This window comes from Hyaena hyaena, unplaced genomic scaffold (genome assembly GCF_003009895.1).
Source record: "Hyaena hyaena isolate Hyena2069 unplaced genomic scaffold, ASM300989v1 scaffold_531, whole genome shotgun sequence".
Taxonomy (NCBI): domain Eukaryota; kingdom Metazoa; phylum Chordata; class Mammalia; order Carnivora; family Hyaenidae; genus Hyaena; species Hyaena hyaena.
Genome location: NW_024081164.1, coordinates 210,728 through 228,894, shown reverse-complemented (window position 1 = coordinate 228,894; position 18,167 = coordinate 210,728). Strand labels below are relative to the sequence as shown.

The following is an 18,167-nucleotide window of genomic DNA, read 5'->3' as shown; positions in this document are numbered from 1 at the left end:
GAGGTTTGAGCGAGGGCGGAAGTGTTACCGTATGTCTTCTAAGAAGGGGACGGCTAGGAGAGTTCCTGAGGCTGCCTGCCCACATTCTTGGATCCCAGAGGGTCATTCTCAGAGGGCTGAAGTCGAGTATGCTTCCATGTTCTTGGCAGTAATTCTGTGAGTTTGAGACGAAGGTCATTTATTTATTTGTTCAGCAGGCATTTGCCAGGAAGGGTGTCCAGTGGCGAACAAAACAAACCCCTGCCCTCATAGAACTTAATTCTAGTGTGTGTGCGGGAGAGACAGAGACAGAAATATTCAGATAGTGACAAATGCTATGAAGAAGAAAAAAGAAAAGGGAATAGAGAGTAGAGATGCTATTTTAGATAGGCTGATAAGAGAAATCTCTCAGAAGCTGGCATTTTAACAGAAACCTCAATTCAAGAGAAAGAACAGGTATTCCAGATCTGACTATCTGGAGGGAAGGATGGTCCAGGCAGAAGGAAAAGCATGCAGAGGCTCTGAAATGGGAATTTTCTTGGCGAGTTATTACAGAATCAACAAGGAGCATGTAGGATTACACTATAGAGTGCAGGTTCTCTCAGGCTTTCACGTGCAAGCAGTTCTGTCAAGGTCACCCACATTGCCAAGTCCATTGGTCATCTCTCAGGTCTTCTATTACCCGGACTTTGAAGCAGAATTTAGAAAGTGGCTGCTACTGTAATCCAGGTGGGAATTAATGGTAACTCGGACAAGGGTAATGACGGAGGTGGTAAGATGTAATCCGATTCTAGATATATTTTGAAGACACAAATCAAAACGATTTTGCTGGTGGATTGGACGTGGGATGTGGAATTGAGGAAGAGGAGTTGAGGATGATTTCAGGGTTTTGGCCAGGGTCAGTGGAGGAACAAAGCTTGCCTTTTCTGAAACTGGAGAAACTGGGGGAAGACGGAGAGAAGCATTTTGGTAGAGGGGATGTTAGATGTGTGATTGAGGGTGTGTTAAGTTCATGATGCCTTATAGAACTAATTGGAGATGTAGAGTAGGGAGCTGTATATATGTAGGGTTGAGGGGAGACAATGGGGATGGAAACACAATTTTGGAAATTACCATATGGTATTTAAAGAAATGGTATTTATTTATTTATTAATATTTTTATTTATTTCTAGGAGAGAGAGAGACAGCGTGAGCACGGAAGGGTCAGAGAGAGAGGGAGTCACAGACTGAAACAGGCTCCAGGCTCTGAGCTGGCAGTCAGCACAGAGCCTGACGCGGGGCCCGAACCCACGAACCGCGAGATCATGACCTGAGCGAAAGTCGGACGCTTAACCGACTAAGCCACCCAGGCGCCCCTTAAAGAAATGGTATTTAAAGCTATGGGACTAGGGGCGCCTGGGTGGCTCAGTCGGTTAAGCGTCCGACTTCGGCGCAGGTCATGATCTCACTGTCTGGGCTCTGTGCTGAGAGCTAGCTCAGAGCCTGGAGTCTGTTTCAGATTCTGTATCTCCCTCTCTCTCTGACCCTCCCCTGCTCATGCTCTCTCTCTCTCTCTCAGAAGTAAATAAAACATTAAAAAGAAAAAGCTATGGGACTAGATGGACAAAGGGATATAAATAGTATTTACAGCTCTGGCACTAAATGCACCAAGGAAGTGAGTGTAAATAGGGAAGAATGGAAGTCTGATTACTGAGTCCTGTGGCACCCCATCCATACAGGTCTGAGAGAGGAGGAGAAGCCAGGAAAGGAGAATGAAGCAGCAGCTTGTGAGTAAGAAAAAGTTCTCGCAAAAGCCAAGTAAAGCAAATGTTTCACAGGGGGCGGAAGGGTCTAACTTCGGCAAACCCTGTGGAGAGGCCAAGCAATATGCCGACTAGGAAATGACCCATGGGTGTGACAGTGTGGAGGTGAGTGGTGACCTTGATAAGATTGATCTCAGTGGACAGTAGAGGCCTGATAGGAATGAATTCAAGAGAGTAAAAGTGAGGAAGAAATGGATTGGTAGTGGAGAGGAATGTGGAGAAGTTCTCTTTTTGTTTTTTTAAAATTCTGTGATAGGAATCATTTAATTGGGCAAGAACTGTTGGTGATGCAAGAGAGGACAGAGGAGTAGACAGAGGGGGTGGGATCTGGGGCATGAGCGAGGGGATGGCCTTAAATAGCTGTACGGACGACTCATTGATGTTCAGGAGAGAAGACAGCATGGCCAGGTACACCGCAGGCAACTGGTGGATTTGGAAGTGGGAACATAAGGAAGTTCTTTTCAAGTAGGTTGTTATTTTCTCAGTGTAATAAGAAGCAAGGCATCCTTGGCTACACACTCACTCCTTGGAAATTTCTTCACATCTGGCTTTCCTTCCCCTCCCCGCGGTCCCCTTCCTAATGCAAGCTGCCAGCTGGTCTGTTAGAAAATTATGCTGGTGGTGAAGAAATGAGCGCCTCAGTAAGAAGAGGGCCCTACACTTAGAGAGAAAAGGTCTCCACAGATTGACGGGTCCTTAACACATGTTAACGGATAAGTCCTAGGATACTATTCAAATAGCCTTTGTGGGATTTGGTGACCTAGGACTGCGATGTCCAGTTCCCCCTCTTCTAAGTATCATGAAGTCTCCTCTTACATTTCCTGAGCATCACGAGGCCCCTCTTTTCTGGCTCACCCCCGGTACTTCACTTTGAGAAGAGGGCACTCGGGTAAAAGAAGGCCTGTAATTTCATTACGTTAAGGAATTGGGCTGTGATTGGCCAGCTGCTGACTGATGAACCCTCTTCTCCTTTAGTGCAAAATGTATAAATGCTGAAATCTCATTTAAATTTTGAGTCTGTAACCAGTAATTTGGCTTGGTTGGCAGGGTCTGGAGTGGTAAGCCTCTGGAAAGACAGGCTGAGTTCACGCGCACGTGCGCGCGCGTGTGTGTGTGTGTGTGTGTATAGTAGGACTTCCTTAGGCCTTATTTTCCTCATGTTTCTCCTTCCCTCCTCTCTGCAGCTGAGCTGTGTCTCTGAATTATTTCAATTCGGTAAGGCTTTGGGACACCTGGGTGTATCAGGCGGTTAAGCACCTGACTCTTGATTTCAGCTCAGGTCACAATCTCAGGGTTTGTGGGATCGAGCCTGGTGTCAGGCTCTGTGCTGAAAGCCCTGAGCCTGCTTGGGATTCTCTCTCTCTCCCACTCTCTCTGCCCCTCCCCCCACTCACAATAAATAGACTTAAAAACAAAAAGGCTTTGTTGTTTCAGAAGGGATTATAAACTGTGCCCGAATGCTAGTCTAACCCACCTCCATATTATCACTCCCTGCCCTTCTTAGAGTTCTCAAACTGGGCGTATTGTTTTTGGTCTTGAGGCAGTTCATCTATGCATCCTTCTCTGGTCCAAAGGCCAGGAAGGAAGTCACACTGCTGGTCAGTTCAAGTTAAACTTTATGGTCCTTGGTCTATCGATTTTGTTTAAAACCGGAACTGGTGTGCCAGCTTGAAATTACAGTTTCTCCTTGACAGTTCTTTACATCAAGATGTCATGGTTTTGATCTGAGGGAAAAATTGGGAATGTCTATCCTGTCTAGCTGGGATCCTGGTATCTGTGGGAGGATGAGGCTCAAAGAGTAAAGGGGGAAAAAAATCCTTAATCACTTCCACAGATAACCAAGGGAAGTCACTGGAGAAAAGAATCTCCAAATGAATCTTAGCATCTCCTCTTACTTCGACAGCCAAAACCATCCTTGTATTCGATGACCACCGGCCTCTGTATTTCTCTCCTCTGGGGATGCCGAGAATTCAGTGTGACCTTAACATGCTTCCATCTCCTGTCACCCCCTCCCCATCTCCGCCTTCATACATTTCACCCCAGCCCTATCTATCTGTCCTCCTTAATTATCTTTTTCATCTGTCCATGCTAACTTGTTCCTCAGGGCTCAGCTTAAGTTCCATCTCTGTGAAGAGATAGAATTGATTTAACAGGCGGATGTCTATACTGAAAGTCAGGCACTGTGCAGAGTTCTAGGGGTTCAGAACGCACCATGACTAAAGGGGAGCACCCGCCCTCAGGGCGCCCACAGTCTGGTAAGGGAGCTCGATATTACAGAATTAGCGGACAGTGCGGCAAGTACAACAGTGGGGTTGTGTGTGAGCTCCAGAGGAGGCTCAGAAGACGGAGTTGCTAGTTGTGTATGTAAGATCGGAGATGGTGTCTGAGACAGGACCTGAGGCCGGGAAAGGGTCTCCTCTGTGAGCCTGGCGCCCCCTTGGACCCTCGCCTTCACTGCCTCACACAGCTCGCACACCTGACTCCGGCTCAACCAAGATGGAGATCTTGCCCTCAACATTCCCCATGGCCTGAGCACAGGGCCTGGTACCTAACATGGGCTCCATATATCTTTGTTAAATGAATAGAGTAAATGAATCCCAGAGATAGGTTTTTGTCTGTTTTATTCATTTTTTAAAATGTTTTATTTATTTCTGAGAGAGAGAGACAGACAGACAGACAGAGCGTGAGCAGGGGAGGGGCAGAGAGAGAGGGAGACACAGAATCTGAAGCAGGCTCCAGGCTCTGAGCTAGCTGTCAGCACAGAGCCTGACGTGGGGCTCAAACCCATGGACTGTGAGATCATGCCTTGAGCCGAAGTCGGACGCTTAACTGACTGAGCCACCAGGTGCCCTGGTTTTGCTCTCTTTAAACACTTTATTGAGAGTTCCCCTGAACTAGCCATGGGGATAAATTCCTTCCTAGGGCTTCAGGAAGAATTGCTGAATCAGTGGAGTATCCCGTACTCCCTGTCCTTTGCTCTTTTGCTTCCTGATTCCCCAGTGTCCCTTGCTGTCTCCAGATGTGACCTCCCAGCCCATCTTTTCAGAAAGCCAGGTTCTAAAATCTCTCCCTGAGAAACTACTCTTATCGATTAAACCATGGTATACAATGGAGTACTATGCAGCTGTGGGGATGGCTGGGAGGCGTTAAAACATGTGCCTTTTTGACTGGGGGCGCTTGGGTGACTCAGTCAGTTGAGCATCTGACTCGATTTCAGCTCAAGTCATGGTCTCTTGGTTCCTGGGTTTGGGCCCCACTTTGGGCTTCACGCTGCCAGCAGGGAGTCTGGGATTCTCTCTCCTTTCTCTGCCCCTCCCCCCCATGAATAAACTTTAAAAAATGTATGCTTTTTTATGTTAGGCTTGCTTTTGGAACCATGTGAATGGTGGAAAAAGAAAGAAGAAAACTTCAACCTTACAGCAACGACGGTGAACATTCCCCTGCGTGTGAATGACTGATAGGTGATTGAATATTCAATTTGAGTTTCAACACATTATTTGATCTTTGGATCTCCACTGTAGTCCTTTGCTCTGTCTCTTCTTCTCCCTACAGAAAATGGAGCTCTTGACATCTAGTGAGTCTGGAGAGTGGAAGGAGGGCACAGGGCAATTGAAACCCTTTCTACCAAACTTGTCCCCTCATAGATAACCCACCAAGTATGGGTTCTTTGATTCAAAGTCCTTTCACTTTGATGGTCTCTACTCCCAGTTTCCCTTGGGGAAGAGATGGAGCTGGGGTTAGTGTTTTATAGTGGGGAAACCGATTCAGACTTGCTGTGTTTGTGGTTAGCTGGCCTTGAAGTTGGGAGATTCCTAAACCATATCTCTACCCTAGACCCCTTACCTGGGTCCAGATTCTTATATCTGACAACCCATTAGATATTTCTGCCGGGATGCCTCTCAGGCACCTCGGCATGTCAAAAAAGCCTCATCTTCCTCCAGCCACACCTGGTTCTCTGTTTCCCAGCCCCACGGAAGAGCAGTACCATACACCCCATTACCTAAACAGAAATCTGGTGTCATCCTTAATTATTCCCTCTCCCTCACCATCCTCCAAATTACATGCCCCCACCCTTAGCCCTCAGGCCTGACCTCACATCTCCCAATTCTGTTAGCAGTTCCAACTCTGCAGTCATTCACCCTAATCTAGGCGTCCAGCATCTGCTAACTGGATTATTATAGCTGTCTCCAACCTGGATCCCGCTCCAATCCATCTGTGGCATTGCAGGCAGAGTCATCATTCCAAAATGCAAAACTTGTTACATCATCTTCCGGCTTAAAATCCTTCAGTGGCTCCCAATTATAATTAAAATAAAGTCCAAACTCCTTATTGGGTCTTTCAAGGTCCTACAGGACCTGGTTCTCTTTTTTCCCCTCTCTCATATAAAGTCATCTGGGTTTGGTATTTTTTTAAATTATAAGTAGACTTAAAATTAATGATTCTCTTTATTATAGTCTAATCAGATTTTTAATTTTTTCTTATGTCTGGTAAGTTATATTTTCTAGGAAACTATCCATTTCAAATTTATTGGCATAAAGTTCCCAGTATTACTATTTCTAAACTTCTGTAGTAGCTGGTTATATGCATATTAAATTTTCTAATATTATTTATTTTTGCTCCTTTTATTTATTATTTTGGGTTATGATCTTGATCTTTTTTTTCCTCCAACTTCTTGAAGCAGACGCTTAACATAGTGTCATCCTATAATCTGTAAATAAGTATGGAAGTTGTTAAGGAGTTTTAAGTTTTTTAGCTGTGTCCCACAGTCTTCATATTTAGTATTTTGATAATCATATTCAGTTCTTAAAATTTTTAAAATATTTATGTATTTTTGAGAGAGAGAGAGAATGTGAGCAGACAATGGACACAGAGAGGGAGACACAGAATCCAAAGCAGGCTCCAGGGTCTGAGCTGTCAGCACAGAGCCTGATGCGGGGCTCCAGATCAGGAGCAGTGAGGTCATGACCTGAGCCAAAGTCAGATAGATGCTTAACCAACTGAGCCACCCAGGCGCCTCTATCATACTCAGTTCTAAACATTTAAAAATTTCTCGTATGATTTTAAGTGTGGTTTAAAATACTCAAATGCGTTTGTTATCTTTTTTTTTTTTTTTTGGGTGAAGATTGTCATATTAACTAACTCTTGGGTTACAAAATCACTTCCCAGTTTGTTCTGGACACTCCCCAGAAATTCAGTGCCCAGAAACATGCTATTTTTTGGCCTTGGGACCTTTGCATGCACTGCAGCCTCTGCCTGGGCCCCCTCCCCTGTTGTTACCTCCTACTCAACACGCAGACCTTAGTGGGTTTTTTTTGACCTAAAAATAAATCCTTTCCTCTGCAAGCCTGCCTTGAGCTCCCAAATCTGCATTTGGTTGCCCTTCTGCTTTTCTAAGTGCTCTCCTACCAGCATGTACTTAACCTTGTTTCCTTTCTCTAGAAGACAAACTCCCTGAAGACCTTGCCCCATGCCTGGCATATAGCAGGTGAGCAGCAAAGAGTTGTGGACTGAATAGAGCAACTCATACACTCTCATTTGCTGGTAAAAATTCCCATTCTGAACCACAGAGAACAATCCACAAGCATTGCTCCTTTCCTCTTCTCAATTAGAATCATATCCATAATGTCTCTTTTCATGGTTACGGTCTATCCTTGGCTGTTCATTCTGACTCACTCAGTGCCACCCAGGTTCCTGGGAGGCCTTGTCTCAGGAGCAGGGCTGGGGCTAGGCTGGTGGACTCAAGCTGCCTCCCCTTACCCGCTCCAGACCAGACTCCTTGCGCTGAGCCTTCTTGCCAGCAGGTGGCACTTGAAGCCTGAAAGCTGAACTTTTTTTTTTTTTTTTTAAAAGGTTGTAACCTATTATTTATACTTCAGAACACTAAGATTGGGAGCAAGCTAATTCTCTTTTTTAATTAAAAAAAAAAGTTTATTTTTTATTTTGTTTTTGAGAGACGGAGACAGAGCATGAGCAGATGATGGGCACAGAGAGGGACACACAGAATCCAAAGCAGGCAGAGCCCAACGTGGGGCTCAAACTCGCGAACTGCGATATTATGACCTGAGCCGCAGTTGGACACTTAACCGATTGAGCCACCCACGTGCCCCTGAACTCCTGACTCTGTTCCCTCCCTCTTTTTCTGAGCTTCTTGGGGGCACATGACCTGGCTTGGGCTGTGCTCAGGCTTGGAGAGGATGCTCCAGTTGGGGGACCTGGCTCCTGGCACTTATGCTGCTGTCCCTTCTTCCTTGTCTGGGAGCAGCTGTTGCCTGGACTTCCTCCTTTTGTCTTAGACTCCCATTGAGTTCAAGTGCATATAGTCCAACCAGAGCTAAAATTGGGTGGGGGATTAAAAGCTATTAGTATGATTTTTGAAGAGAATGCATGTTCTTAAACCCATTTTCCTTAGTACTTCTGTCTCCACTTTCTCTCTGCTTGTCCTCATGGATGATGCTGAGCCCAGGGTGACAAGGAAGCCCAGCAGCGTGAGTCCTCTCTACCTTTCTTTCCCTCGCTGAAGTCTAAGGGCTAGAACTAGAGTGTTCTTTTTTTGTTTTAAAGAAGTAGAAAACAGCAACAAACATAGAGAATGGCTGTGGGTATGTGAGAGGAATTTACTGAGGCTCTGCTCATAATAACTTTTACTTTGTCCAAGAGTTATTTTATTTATTTTAGATGTTTATTTATTTTTGAGAGAGAGAAAGAGAGAGAAAGAGAGAGACAGACAACAAGTAGGGGAAGGGGCAGGGAGAGAGGGGGTCTAAAGATCTGAAGCAGACTCCAGGCTCTGAGCTGTCAGCACAGAACTTTTATTTTTGAGAGAGTACAAGTGGGGGAGGGGCAGAGAGTGAGGGGGACAGAGGATCTGAAGCAGGTTCTGTGCTGATAGCAGCCTCATGCAGGGCTCGAACTCACAAACTGTAGGATCGTGACCTGAGCTGAAGTCAGATGCTCAACCAACTGAGCCACCCAGGTGCCCTGTCCAAGAGTTATTTTAAAATTAGCTTTTGGTGGTGGACTGTTTTTTGACCATGTCACTGCTTTGGGTCTGAACTTTGTGGGTGACAATCTCACAAACATTACATGATTACAGCAGTGGTGTCAGGGGTGGGCCAGTGATCCCTGGGAGGTAGAGGAGGGACTACTAATCTTGTCTGGAAGAGGATCCACGTGGGCTTCCTAAGTGGGGAAGAGCTGGAGTGGAGTCTTGAAGAAAGAGAGGTTATTCTATTTAGGCAGAAGAAACCATCTGAATAAAAAGGGAAGCACACATCAGCCTTCTGTACCCCTCAGTGCTCCCAGCCTCCCCCAAATGCTGCCTACTGAAACCCTCTCAGGCCTGCTCACATGCCGCCTTGCTCAAGGACGTCCTTGGGGGACCCTGGGCTCTTCCGGGTGACCTAGCTTGTTCCTCTCGATTGTGCCCAGGTGAGGTCATCCTGTCTTCTAGAGCACCTGGACCTCCTGTGCTTCCCCAGGCACTCCCAGGACCTAAAGTTGGAATTCCATGTACCTGTGATAAGTGGGTGCCCTTGACCTTGGGTTTCAAGCTGTAGGTAAGATCTTTACTCTCTCCTGCTTTGCTCTGGCTTACTGCTTGAGTGAACCCAGGCCAAACAGCAGATCTCTTCTTGCAGGGGAATGAGTGCCCCATAAAGGCTGTGAATGGGACTTCGCTTCCAGGCTGGAGAAACGAGGGTTGCAGAAAAGGTGATCTGGGGATTCCGGGACAAATGTAAGAAAAGCTCACATTTTGCTGATGCCTCAGCCCTGAGGCAGTGAGCAAGGCAAAGCCTCCACCTGGGTACCAGGAATACATATCCCAAGAAAGGAAAGAGTGGAAGGTACATGAATTAGGTGAATGGCAAGCTCCTTTGAGAGATAGTCTAACCTGCTCCCGGAAAGGACATTGGAAATGAACTTGTTACACTGCTCTAGGGGAGACACTGGAGCTGGTACTGTCCTTGCAGAACCACAGACCCAGGCCCCTGCTCTTATGTGGCTGATAAACACTTCCTACCGGCTTCCAGGCCTTGCGGGAAGCACCGGGTGTTTGGTGTGGTTCGTCTATTGCATCAGACTCGAGACACTCGCGTGCTGGGGGCACTGCCTGGAGCTTCTGGAGGCTGCGGGAATTCTGGAGGAGAGCTGAAGGAGCGGCTCTGGGGACCTGGAAGGAAGAAAACTTAAGAGCCCATTACTCTCAACCCGGTCATTTTACAGTTGAGGAACCAGATGGGAAATTGCTTGTTCAAGGCCACACCGAGGTAGTGAGAGCTGAATCCATATAAAACACTGGTTGCTGTGGCTCTTAAATTCAGAGCCGCCACACCAGCTGATTTCCTATATACTCCTCCACCCCACTTTAGTTCCCAACCGTGGGGTAGGGGACATCAAGGACTATGTACCTGGCCCGAGATGAAATGACACCCAAACTGTGCAGCGACAGTGCCATCATTAACCTCCAAATGCCCTCGCTTTTTGCTTGTGCCTGAGGTTGCCTTTGAACAGGAAGAACCAGACTGTGGTAGAAATGAAGCAGATCCGCTGCTAGCAGGGTCTCCAACCCATTGGAGAAATGAAATGAAAAGTACCCCAGAGGATCCTAAAATAAAAGAGACAAGAGCCTTTGGTGGGGGAGGGGGAGGGGAGTTTATTGCAAACTGTTACAATGAAAGTGATATTTTACAAGTGTTTAAGACGGAGGGCAGACAGGCTCTGCCTCGGCTTCAGAGGCACATTCCTGGAGGGGAAATGGCACTTGCAGGGAACATGAACTCAGTCACTGCTGCTCATTAAGCACAGTCATGGTGGAGCCCTCTCAGGGAGCCTGGGAGGAAAATAGAGGAGTGGAGAGAGCCATGAAGCGGCTGCTGTAAACTCCAAATCTTGCTCCATTCCCACGGTGCAGAACACCTCCTTGGAGCAGGCGTCAGGGCCACCCCGGGGACCGACGTGGATCCTTCCTCTGGCCCAGGCTTCCCACCAGCTCAGGCGGCCCGGCTCTTCCTCATGACCATTCATGACCTTTGGCCTTTCAGAGGTCTTCCCAGCTCGTGGTTTAAAAGTACGAGCAGGAGGAAAAGCAAGGATGTTCTTAATGTGAATCCGCGGCAAGAATGACTCGAGAACTGGGTGTTTCCCAGGGTTGGCAGGTACGTGGATGACCCCCTGCGTTCTTTATCCATAGGGTGCCTGAATGCGTGGTGCTGATGCAGGTGCCAAAGGCCGAACTTGTGGGACTTGTTCATGTTTTTGAGAACCTAATCACTGGGCAGCATCAGAGCTGAGCAGAGATGCTTAGACAGGGGAAGGGTGGAGAGGGAAGACTGGTTGATTCCCGAGATCATTCCCAGGAGGAAGGGAGCACTACTTCCAGAAGCAGCAGCAGGAAGGACTGTGCCAAGGCTCTGCTCAAGGGGCCAGGCTGGCTTGGGTGGAGGAGGAGGCCCCTCTTGCAGTTCTGGGTTACTGTTTCGGCAAAGCAAAGTCCCAGGCGGTTTCTTGTGCACATTTCCACATGGCCTGCATGAGGCGGGTAAAGCCCATGTCTTTGGGCTTCTCTAGTCCTCTCATCAGCCGCTGCTTCATGATGGAAACGAACTCCTTATTGCTCAGCTCCCCGTTGCCTAGAGGAAGAGGCAAACACAACAGGGATAAGTGGAGGCCTTAGAACAAAGACACGGAGAAAATTCAACTGTTCACGCCATGTGGGTTCCAAAGCCCAGGGCAATCTCACAGCCAAATTCAGTTCTTTTGGCTTAAAATGAACGGTTTGCTCCTTCCTCGATGTTTCTGATTACAACTCAGTGACAGTTTAGTGTAGTGTGACCAACGCTGAATGAGAATATATTATAGGTCAGGTGCTACGCTAGGAGTTGAGAATAAAGAGATAAATAAGACTTTGTTCCTTGAAACACTCCCAGGTTGTGGGAGAAACAAATACATTATTTCAACAGCGTGGTAAATGCCATAATGGGGTAGACGGAAGATGCTATGGGGGCGCAGAGGACGATATGGAACCCAGGCTTGGGGTGGTGCAAGTACAGGGCAGTAAAGGCCTTCTGGAGGTGACTCCTAAGCTGAATCCCAAGGGATGAGCAGAAACTGGCCAAGTAAAGGGGAGTGAGGCGGGGGAGGCATTCTAGGTAGTGGTGTTCACTTAAGCAAAGGTGCAAATTGCCGGACACGGGGGTGGGGGCGAGTGAATGGAAGAGGAAGGCAGGTCACAGGTCCCCAAGAGTCTTGTATTTTCATGAAAGGGTTTGTTCTCTATCTTCTAGGTGGTAGAGCCCCAGGGAAGGACTGGAAGTAGGTAGGTGAGATGGAGTTAGGTTTCCCTTGAGGCTGGATTTCCCTGGCTGGCTGTGTGGGGATGCGACTGGACAGAGGCACAACTGGAGCACAGGGCTCAGTCAGGAAGACTGTTGTCCAGGTGAGAGATGATGATGGGGGGTTTCTTTGGCAAAAACCAAAATCAGAATCCGGCTTTGGGATAAGCCCATTTTCTCATGGCCTCCCATTCTACCCTCTTCAGTGGCAGACTCTTGGGTCTGGAAGGGAACTTGGAAAGCATCTGGTCGAACCAAAGGTCAATCTCTTCAGCCACACAAAACAGTAACCACTTCAATAGTAGAGGACAGTTACCCTTTGACTATACGCCCAGGAGTAAACATCTGCTGATGAAAAGAATGGCCACCATTACTGGTAGGGATAAGACAAGAGGAAACCAGCAAACAGACTTACTAACGATCAGTCTGGGAAGAGAGTGGAAAGAGTACACGGCTTACTTCTATAGAGAGTACTTGAAAACCTAACCTGGCCCATGTTTTCTGGCTGAAGAGAGCATGGACAGCCTCAGTGATACCTCATAGCAAGATCAAACAAACAAGCAAACCCAGGAAGACTTAATCTACAGAATTCTACAGCCAGGAAACTGACTGCCCTTGGGAGAGGAAGTGACTGGAAGGCAGCACCAGGGGGCCCTGTCGTCCCATGAATGTGCTGTTTCTGGATAATACTGGTTACATAGGTATGTTCAGTTTTTTTAAAAGCAAGCTGTATACTTAGGATATTTGTACTTTTCAGTATGTATATTATACTTCAATAAAGAGTTAAAAAGTAGCCTGGCTGGGTGAAAAGTAATCAGTAATATGGCTTATTAAGAATGGAATTAAGGGGGGAAGCCTGGGTGGCTCAGTCTGGTTAAGCGTTCAACTTTGGCTCAGGTCATGATCTCACGGTTCTTGGGTTCGAGCCCTGCATTGGGCTCTGTGCTGACTGCCAGCTCAGAGCTTGGAGCCTGTTTCAGATTCTGTATCTCCCTCTCTCTCTGAGAATAACCCCGCCTACCTGAGGGTGAGGCCATCTTCTTGTGCTAACCCTGGAGTTTTCTTTGACTCAGACCTCAGTTGTGGGTATGGATCGGAGGTTTAAATAACTCAAGTTCAACTTAATAACTTCAGTAACTTAAGTTAATGAACAACTGTTATGTGCAAAGTACTACCCAAGGTTCTAGGGAGGGGTTCCAAGGTGAACAGGGGACTTGTAACTACCCTTAAAAAGTTCACAATTTATAGTAGCATTATCTATAATAGTCAAGATATGGAAGCAGCCCAAGTGTCCATGGCCTGATGAATGGATAAAGAAGATGTAGTATATATATATGAGTGTGTGTGTGTATACATACACAATGGAATATTTTTCAGCCATAAAAAAGAATGAAATCTTGCCATTTGCAACAACATGGATGGAGCTAGAAAGTATAATGCTAAATGAAATAAGTCAGTCAGAGAAAGACAAATGCCATATGATTTAACTCATATGTAGAGTTTAAGAAACAAAACAAAGCAAAGCGATAAAAAGAATATATGTATATAGAGAGAGACAAGCAAGAAACAGACTCTTAATTTTAGAGAACAAGCTTGTGGTTACCAGAGAGGAGGAGGGTGGAGGGCTGGGTAGACTAGGTGCTGGGGATTAAGGAGGGCACTTGTGATGAGCACTGGGCGATGTATAGAAGTGCTGAATCACTATATTGTACACCTGGCACTAATAACACACCGTATGTTAACTCACTGGAATCAAAATAAAAACTTTAAAAAGCTCATAGTAGGGAAGTTCAGTCACTCAGAGATAGAGTGTAAAGCATAGTAATGATGACAAATTGAAACAAGGAATGAAAAAGTCAGAGTGATTCATTATGCTGGGACCAGCACGAAGGTTCACATAGGCAGGGACTTCTTTTTTTTTTTCAATGTTTTTTTAAATTTATTTCTGAGAGAGAGAGAACAGACAGCATGAGCAGAGGAGGGTCAGAGAGAGAGGGAGATACAGAATCTGAAGCAGGCTCCAGGCTCTAAGCTAGCTGTCAGCACAGAGCCCGATGTAGGGCTCGAACCCACGATCTGTGAGATCATGACCTGAGCCGAAGTCGGATGCTCAACTGACTGAGCCACCCAGGCGCCCCTGGGGACTTCTGACCTGGTTCCTGGATTCCATCAGCCTTGCTTGCTAGAGGGAGATGAATGGTGAATCTTGGCTGGGAAACAAGCAGTGGACGTCATACAGGACAGAGGAGGCGGCACAGCTTGGATTCAAATCCTGGTTATGCTGTCTACTACCCCCTATGTGATCCTGGGAAAATTACCTCACCTTTCTGAGTCTCAGCTTCCTTATGTGGAAACCATGGTGAATAACAGTTCCTACGTCAGAGGATTAGCACAATGCCTGGCTCTTAGTGAGCACTGAAAAAAAGGCCAAGCCTCTATTGTGAATATTAGTAGCAGTGTTGTGTCAGATGAAAGAGTGGAGAAATGATGCCAGAGCAGAACCAGGATCTCTTAACTGGGCTAAACTACGGACTGGCCACAGACATAACAGACCACTGCGGGCCGGACGGCTACCATGGAATGTGAATGACTGGGATGTGCCTTGGAGAGATTAGTGCCTCTTTTTTTCTCCCTTCCCTTCCCTTCCCTTCCCTTCCCTTCCCTTCCCTTCCCTTCCCTTCCCTTCCCTTCCCTTCCCTTTTTCCCTTCCCTTCTTCCCTCCCCTCCCCTCCCTTCCTTCCTTTTTTAATGCTTACTTATTGAGAGAGAGAGTGGGTACACAAGCGTGCCCATGAGTGGGGAGACGCACAAAGGGGGAAAGAGGATCTGAAGTGGACTCTGTGCTGACAGCAGAGAGCCCAATGTGGGGCTCGAACTCATCAACTGCAAGATCATGACCTGAGCCAGAGCTGGATGCTCAACTGACTGAGCCACCCAGACACCCTGGTACCACCTTCTTTCTAGACACATTCAGATAATTATGAATCGTGTGCTCCTGATCTACTAAGCAGCAAGGTGAGTCTAATATATTTGCTTCCATATTTAAGATCTTTATGGTCATAAGTTAACTTAAGCTCACAGGCAAACTGGAATTCTAAGAAGTGAAAAACGCAAACCAGGACCTGGGGTTACGTTTCTCAATGTCATGAGGCTGAGGGCTGAGCTGCTGCTACGAGAAAGGGGTAAGCTGAAGAGGTCTTAGTACCCTGGAGCTGCCTGCCAGGCTCCATCATAAACGGTGTCTACTGCCAGGGCCCCACTCACCATCGCAGTCGAAGAGCGCAAACACCACATCGCACACGTGGTCTGAGAGTTCCACTTTAGCCACTGTCCTGGCTACCTGCTGCATGGTCACTGAAAGAGGAAAGAAAGGTGCTGATTTATAGCACAACAGAAGGACTTTCATTTTGCTTTCTCTGGGGGAACTGAAGTACTCAGTCATAATAAAAAGTTCTCAACTATGTTTAAGTCATATTTAAGAAAATCATAATTTGGTTTTTAACCCCAAACTCCCTTTCCTTTTCACCTCAGGGTCTATTCTTTCTATGGCTGCTACATTTTAGGAGATATATACAGTTAAGTAAGAATGCCTGACATTAAATTCATAGAGACAAAAAGTGGATTAGGTGTTACCAGGGGCTGTGGGCAGGGGAAGCAGGAAGTTAGTGGTCAGTGGGTACGGGTTTCTGTTTGGGGTGATGGAAAGTTTTGGAAATAGTGGTGATGGTTGTATAACAGTTTGAATGTAATTAATGCCAGTGACTCGTACACTTAAAAATGGATTAATTGGCATCTTTTATGTTGATACATATTTTGCCACAGGAAAAATTTTCATTTTTTAATTTTTTTTAATGTTTATTTTTCAGAGAGAGAAACAGAGTGCAAGCAGAGGAGGGGCAGAGAAAGAGGGAGGGAGGGAGACACAGAATCAGATGCAGACTCCAGGCTCCGAGCTGTCAACATGCAGCCTGACACGGGGCTCGAACTCATGAACTGAGATCATGACCTGAGCCAAAGTTGGATGCTTAACTGACTGAGCCACCCAGGCTCCCCACCACAGGAAAAATTTAAAAGGTGAAAATCCACATGATATTTAAGGATGGGATTCTAATGGTCTAGAGCACGCACTGGTGGCTTTCCTAATAAATTATTACCATAACAATGCCTTAAAAAAAACCAAAGAGTGCATGAAATTACAATAGTCTCCTTCTTGGCATTTCCTTCCCGCAGGAAAGAATCTGATAATAAAAAGTCAAGGGAATAAGCAGGCAGCAAAAGAATGGGAGGTGGGGAATAAGGAGGCTCGTGTCCGTACACTAAGACTTCACCCTTCAATTACTGACTGACAGCGAAGTACCTGCAGGGATGAGCTCTGGCCCCTCCTCCCTGCAGGCTTTCCATCAGCCACTTTGTCTTTGCCAACTGTGCCCCCCAGGATAACAGTGGCCCCCATCTCCCTAGTTCAGTGTATGCAGCTTTTTTAGTTTTTCTTCTTCCAGACCTCAGCAGAAAATCTCTTCTCTCTTGTCATTTTCTCTTTTTCTGACATTTACTGTTAAACACTGGCAATCATGTGAGAATTGGGTTCTCCTGAAAAACAAGCCAGGAAGGGCTAGGCCATTCCCACTGCCTTTTTCTCCCATCTATCCTCAAGCCTGATGAGCGGCATGTATACACTGCTATTGCTTATTGCCATGCCCCCCCACTTTTTTTTTCTTTTTTTCAGACACACTCTTAAGTGAGGTAAACCTTGGAGGAAAGAAAAGGATTTTTACTTATCAATCACTTAGCAATGAAGTGTCCTCTCTAAACGTCACATCAGATTGACCCAACAGCAGTGTGAACTTGAACTAGAGTCAGTGTGCCTTCTCTGCTGATTTCATTCCTATAACTTCAGTTCTTTCCTGTCATTCTCTTCCACATTGGACCTTTCACTTCTCCTCTGTTACTTCCATGTATTCACCACAGCGACCCCAAGGTCAGCAGACACACACACCAGAGCAATGCGGAGGGCAGGGGTGTGGCAGGAAAACCGGGCTTGGAGTCACAAGACATGAGCGCTGGTCCCAGCTCCACTGCCGCCTTGCTGTGGGACCCTGATCAAGTTGCTTCATCTCTTTATTTTTTTTAAGTTTATTTTTTAAATTGATTTTGAGAGGGAGTGTGGAGGAGGGACAGAGAGGGAGGGAGAAGGAGGGAGGGAGGAGAGAGAATCCCAAGCAGGCTCCACACTGTTAGCACAGAGCCCGATGTGGGTCTTGAATTCACAAACCGTGAGATCATGACCTGAGCCAAAATCCAGAGTCGGATGCTTAACTGACTGAGCCATCCAGGCGCCCCTGCCTGATCTCTTTATAGACTGGATTTTTTTTATATTCATATAAAGGGATGCTGCTGCTGAGGTGGCTTAGTAGCGCAAAGAACAGTTTAGTGGTGTTTTCTAGAATCTGAGGGTGAGGATGGAGGTGGAGGGATACGGATAGTGTGAGGATCTGTATGACGGAGGAGAGCTATATTGGCCACAAGTTAGGCTATGCCTTGGTGTTCAAAGCCTCTGGCTTGAGGGGATGGCTACCCAGGAGGGCGGGAAGAGCCAGTGTTCTCATCCTGTACCGGGATGTGAATTAGGGGTGAAGGAGGAACCAGTGTCCCTTGGAAGTGAAAGACTGAAGCAGAAGCTATTTCAGTGGAGGTTCGTGAGAGGAGGTTGAACTGCTGAAAGAGGAGGAGGAGACTCTATAGGACTGAAGAACTTCTAGGGTTTAAAAAACTCCGCCTCACAAAACACCATAAAATACCTCGGAATAAACCTAACCAAGGATACAAGAGATCTGTATGATGAAAACTATAGAAAACTTATGAAGGAAATTGAAGAAGACACAAAGAAATGGAAAAACATTCCATGCTCACGGATAGGAAGAATAAATATAGTTAAGATGTCATTACTACCCAAAGCACTCTACACATTCAATGCAATTCCAATCAAAATTGCACCAGCATACTTCTCAAAACTAGAACAAACTATCCTAAAATTTGTATGGAACCACAAAAGACC

General features: G+C 46.4%; 1 protein-coding gene and 1 long non-coding RNA gene across 11 annotated transcripts in view; one reads left to right on the top strand and one right to left on the bottom strand.

The window, feature by feature from the left end:
- Positions 1-41: 41 nt before the first annotated feature.
- Positions 42-10,778, top strand: LOC120247586. 5 transcript variants are annotated; one of them, XR_005532354.1, is made up of 6 exons: positions 42-156; positions 7,221-7,266; positions 9,210-9,337; positions 9,419-9,638; positions 9,812-10,048; positions 10,693-10,778. It is a non-coding gene; the product is annotated as an uncharacterized LOC120247586 (long non-coding RNA). The 5 variants fall into 5 exon arrangements; XR_005532355.1 differs by lacking the exon at positions 42-156 and adding an exon at positions 1,710-1,886; XR_005532356.1 differs by lacking the exon at positions 42-156 and adding an exon at positions 2,154-2,246.
- Positions 10,415-18,167, bottom strand: part of MICU1 (mitochondrial calcium uptake 1) — a 195,528-nt gene continuing 187,775 nt past the window's right edge. For all 6 annotated transcript variants that reach the window (XM_039255575.1, XM_039255569.1, XM_039255571.1 and 3 more), the window contains 2 exons: positions 15,377-15,466; positions 10,415-11,410 (listed from right to left, as the gene is read on the bottom strand). In XM_039255575.1, the coding sequence (XP_039111506.1) occupies positions 11,250-11,410; positions 15,377-15,466 (251 nt within the window). In that variant the 3' untranslated portion in view covers positions 10,415-11,249. The remainder of the gene's footprint in view (positions 11,411-15,376; positions 15,467-18,167) is intronic.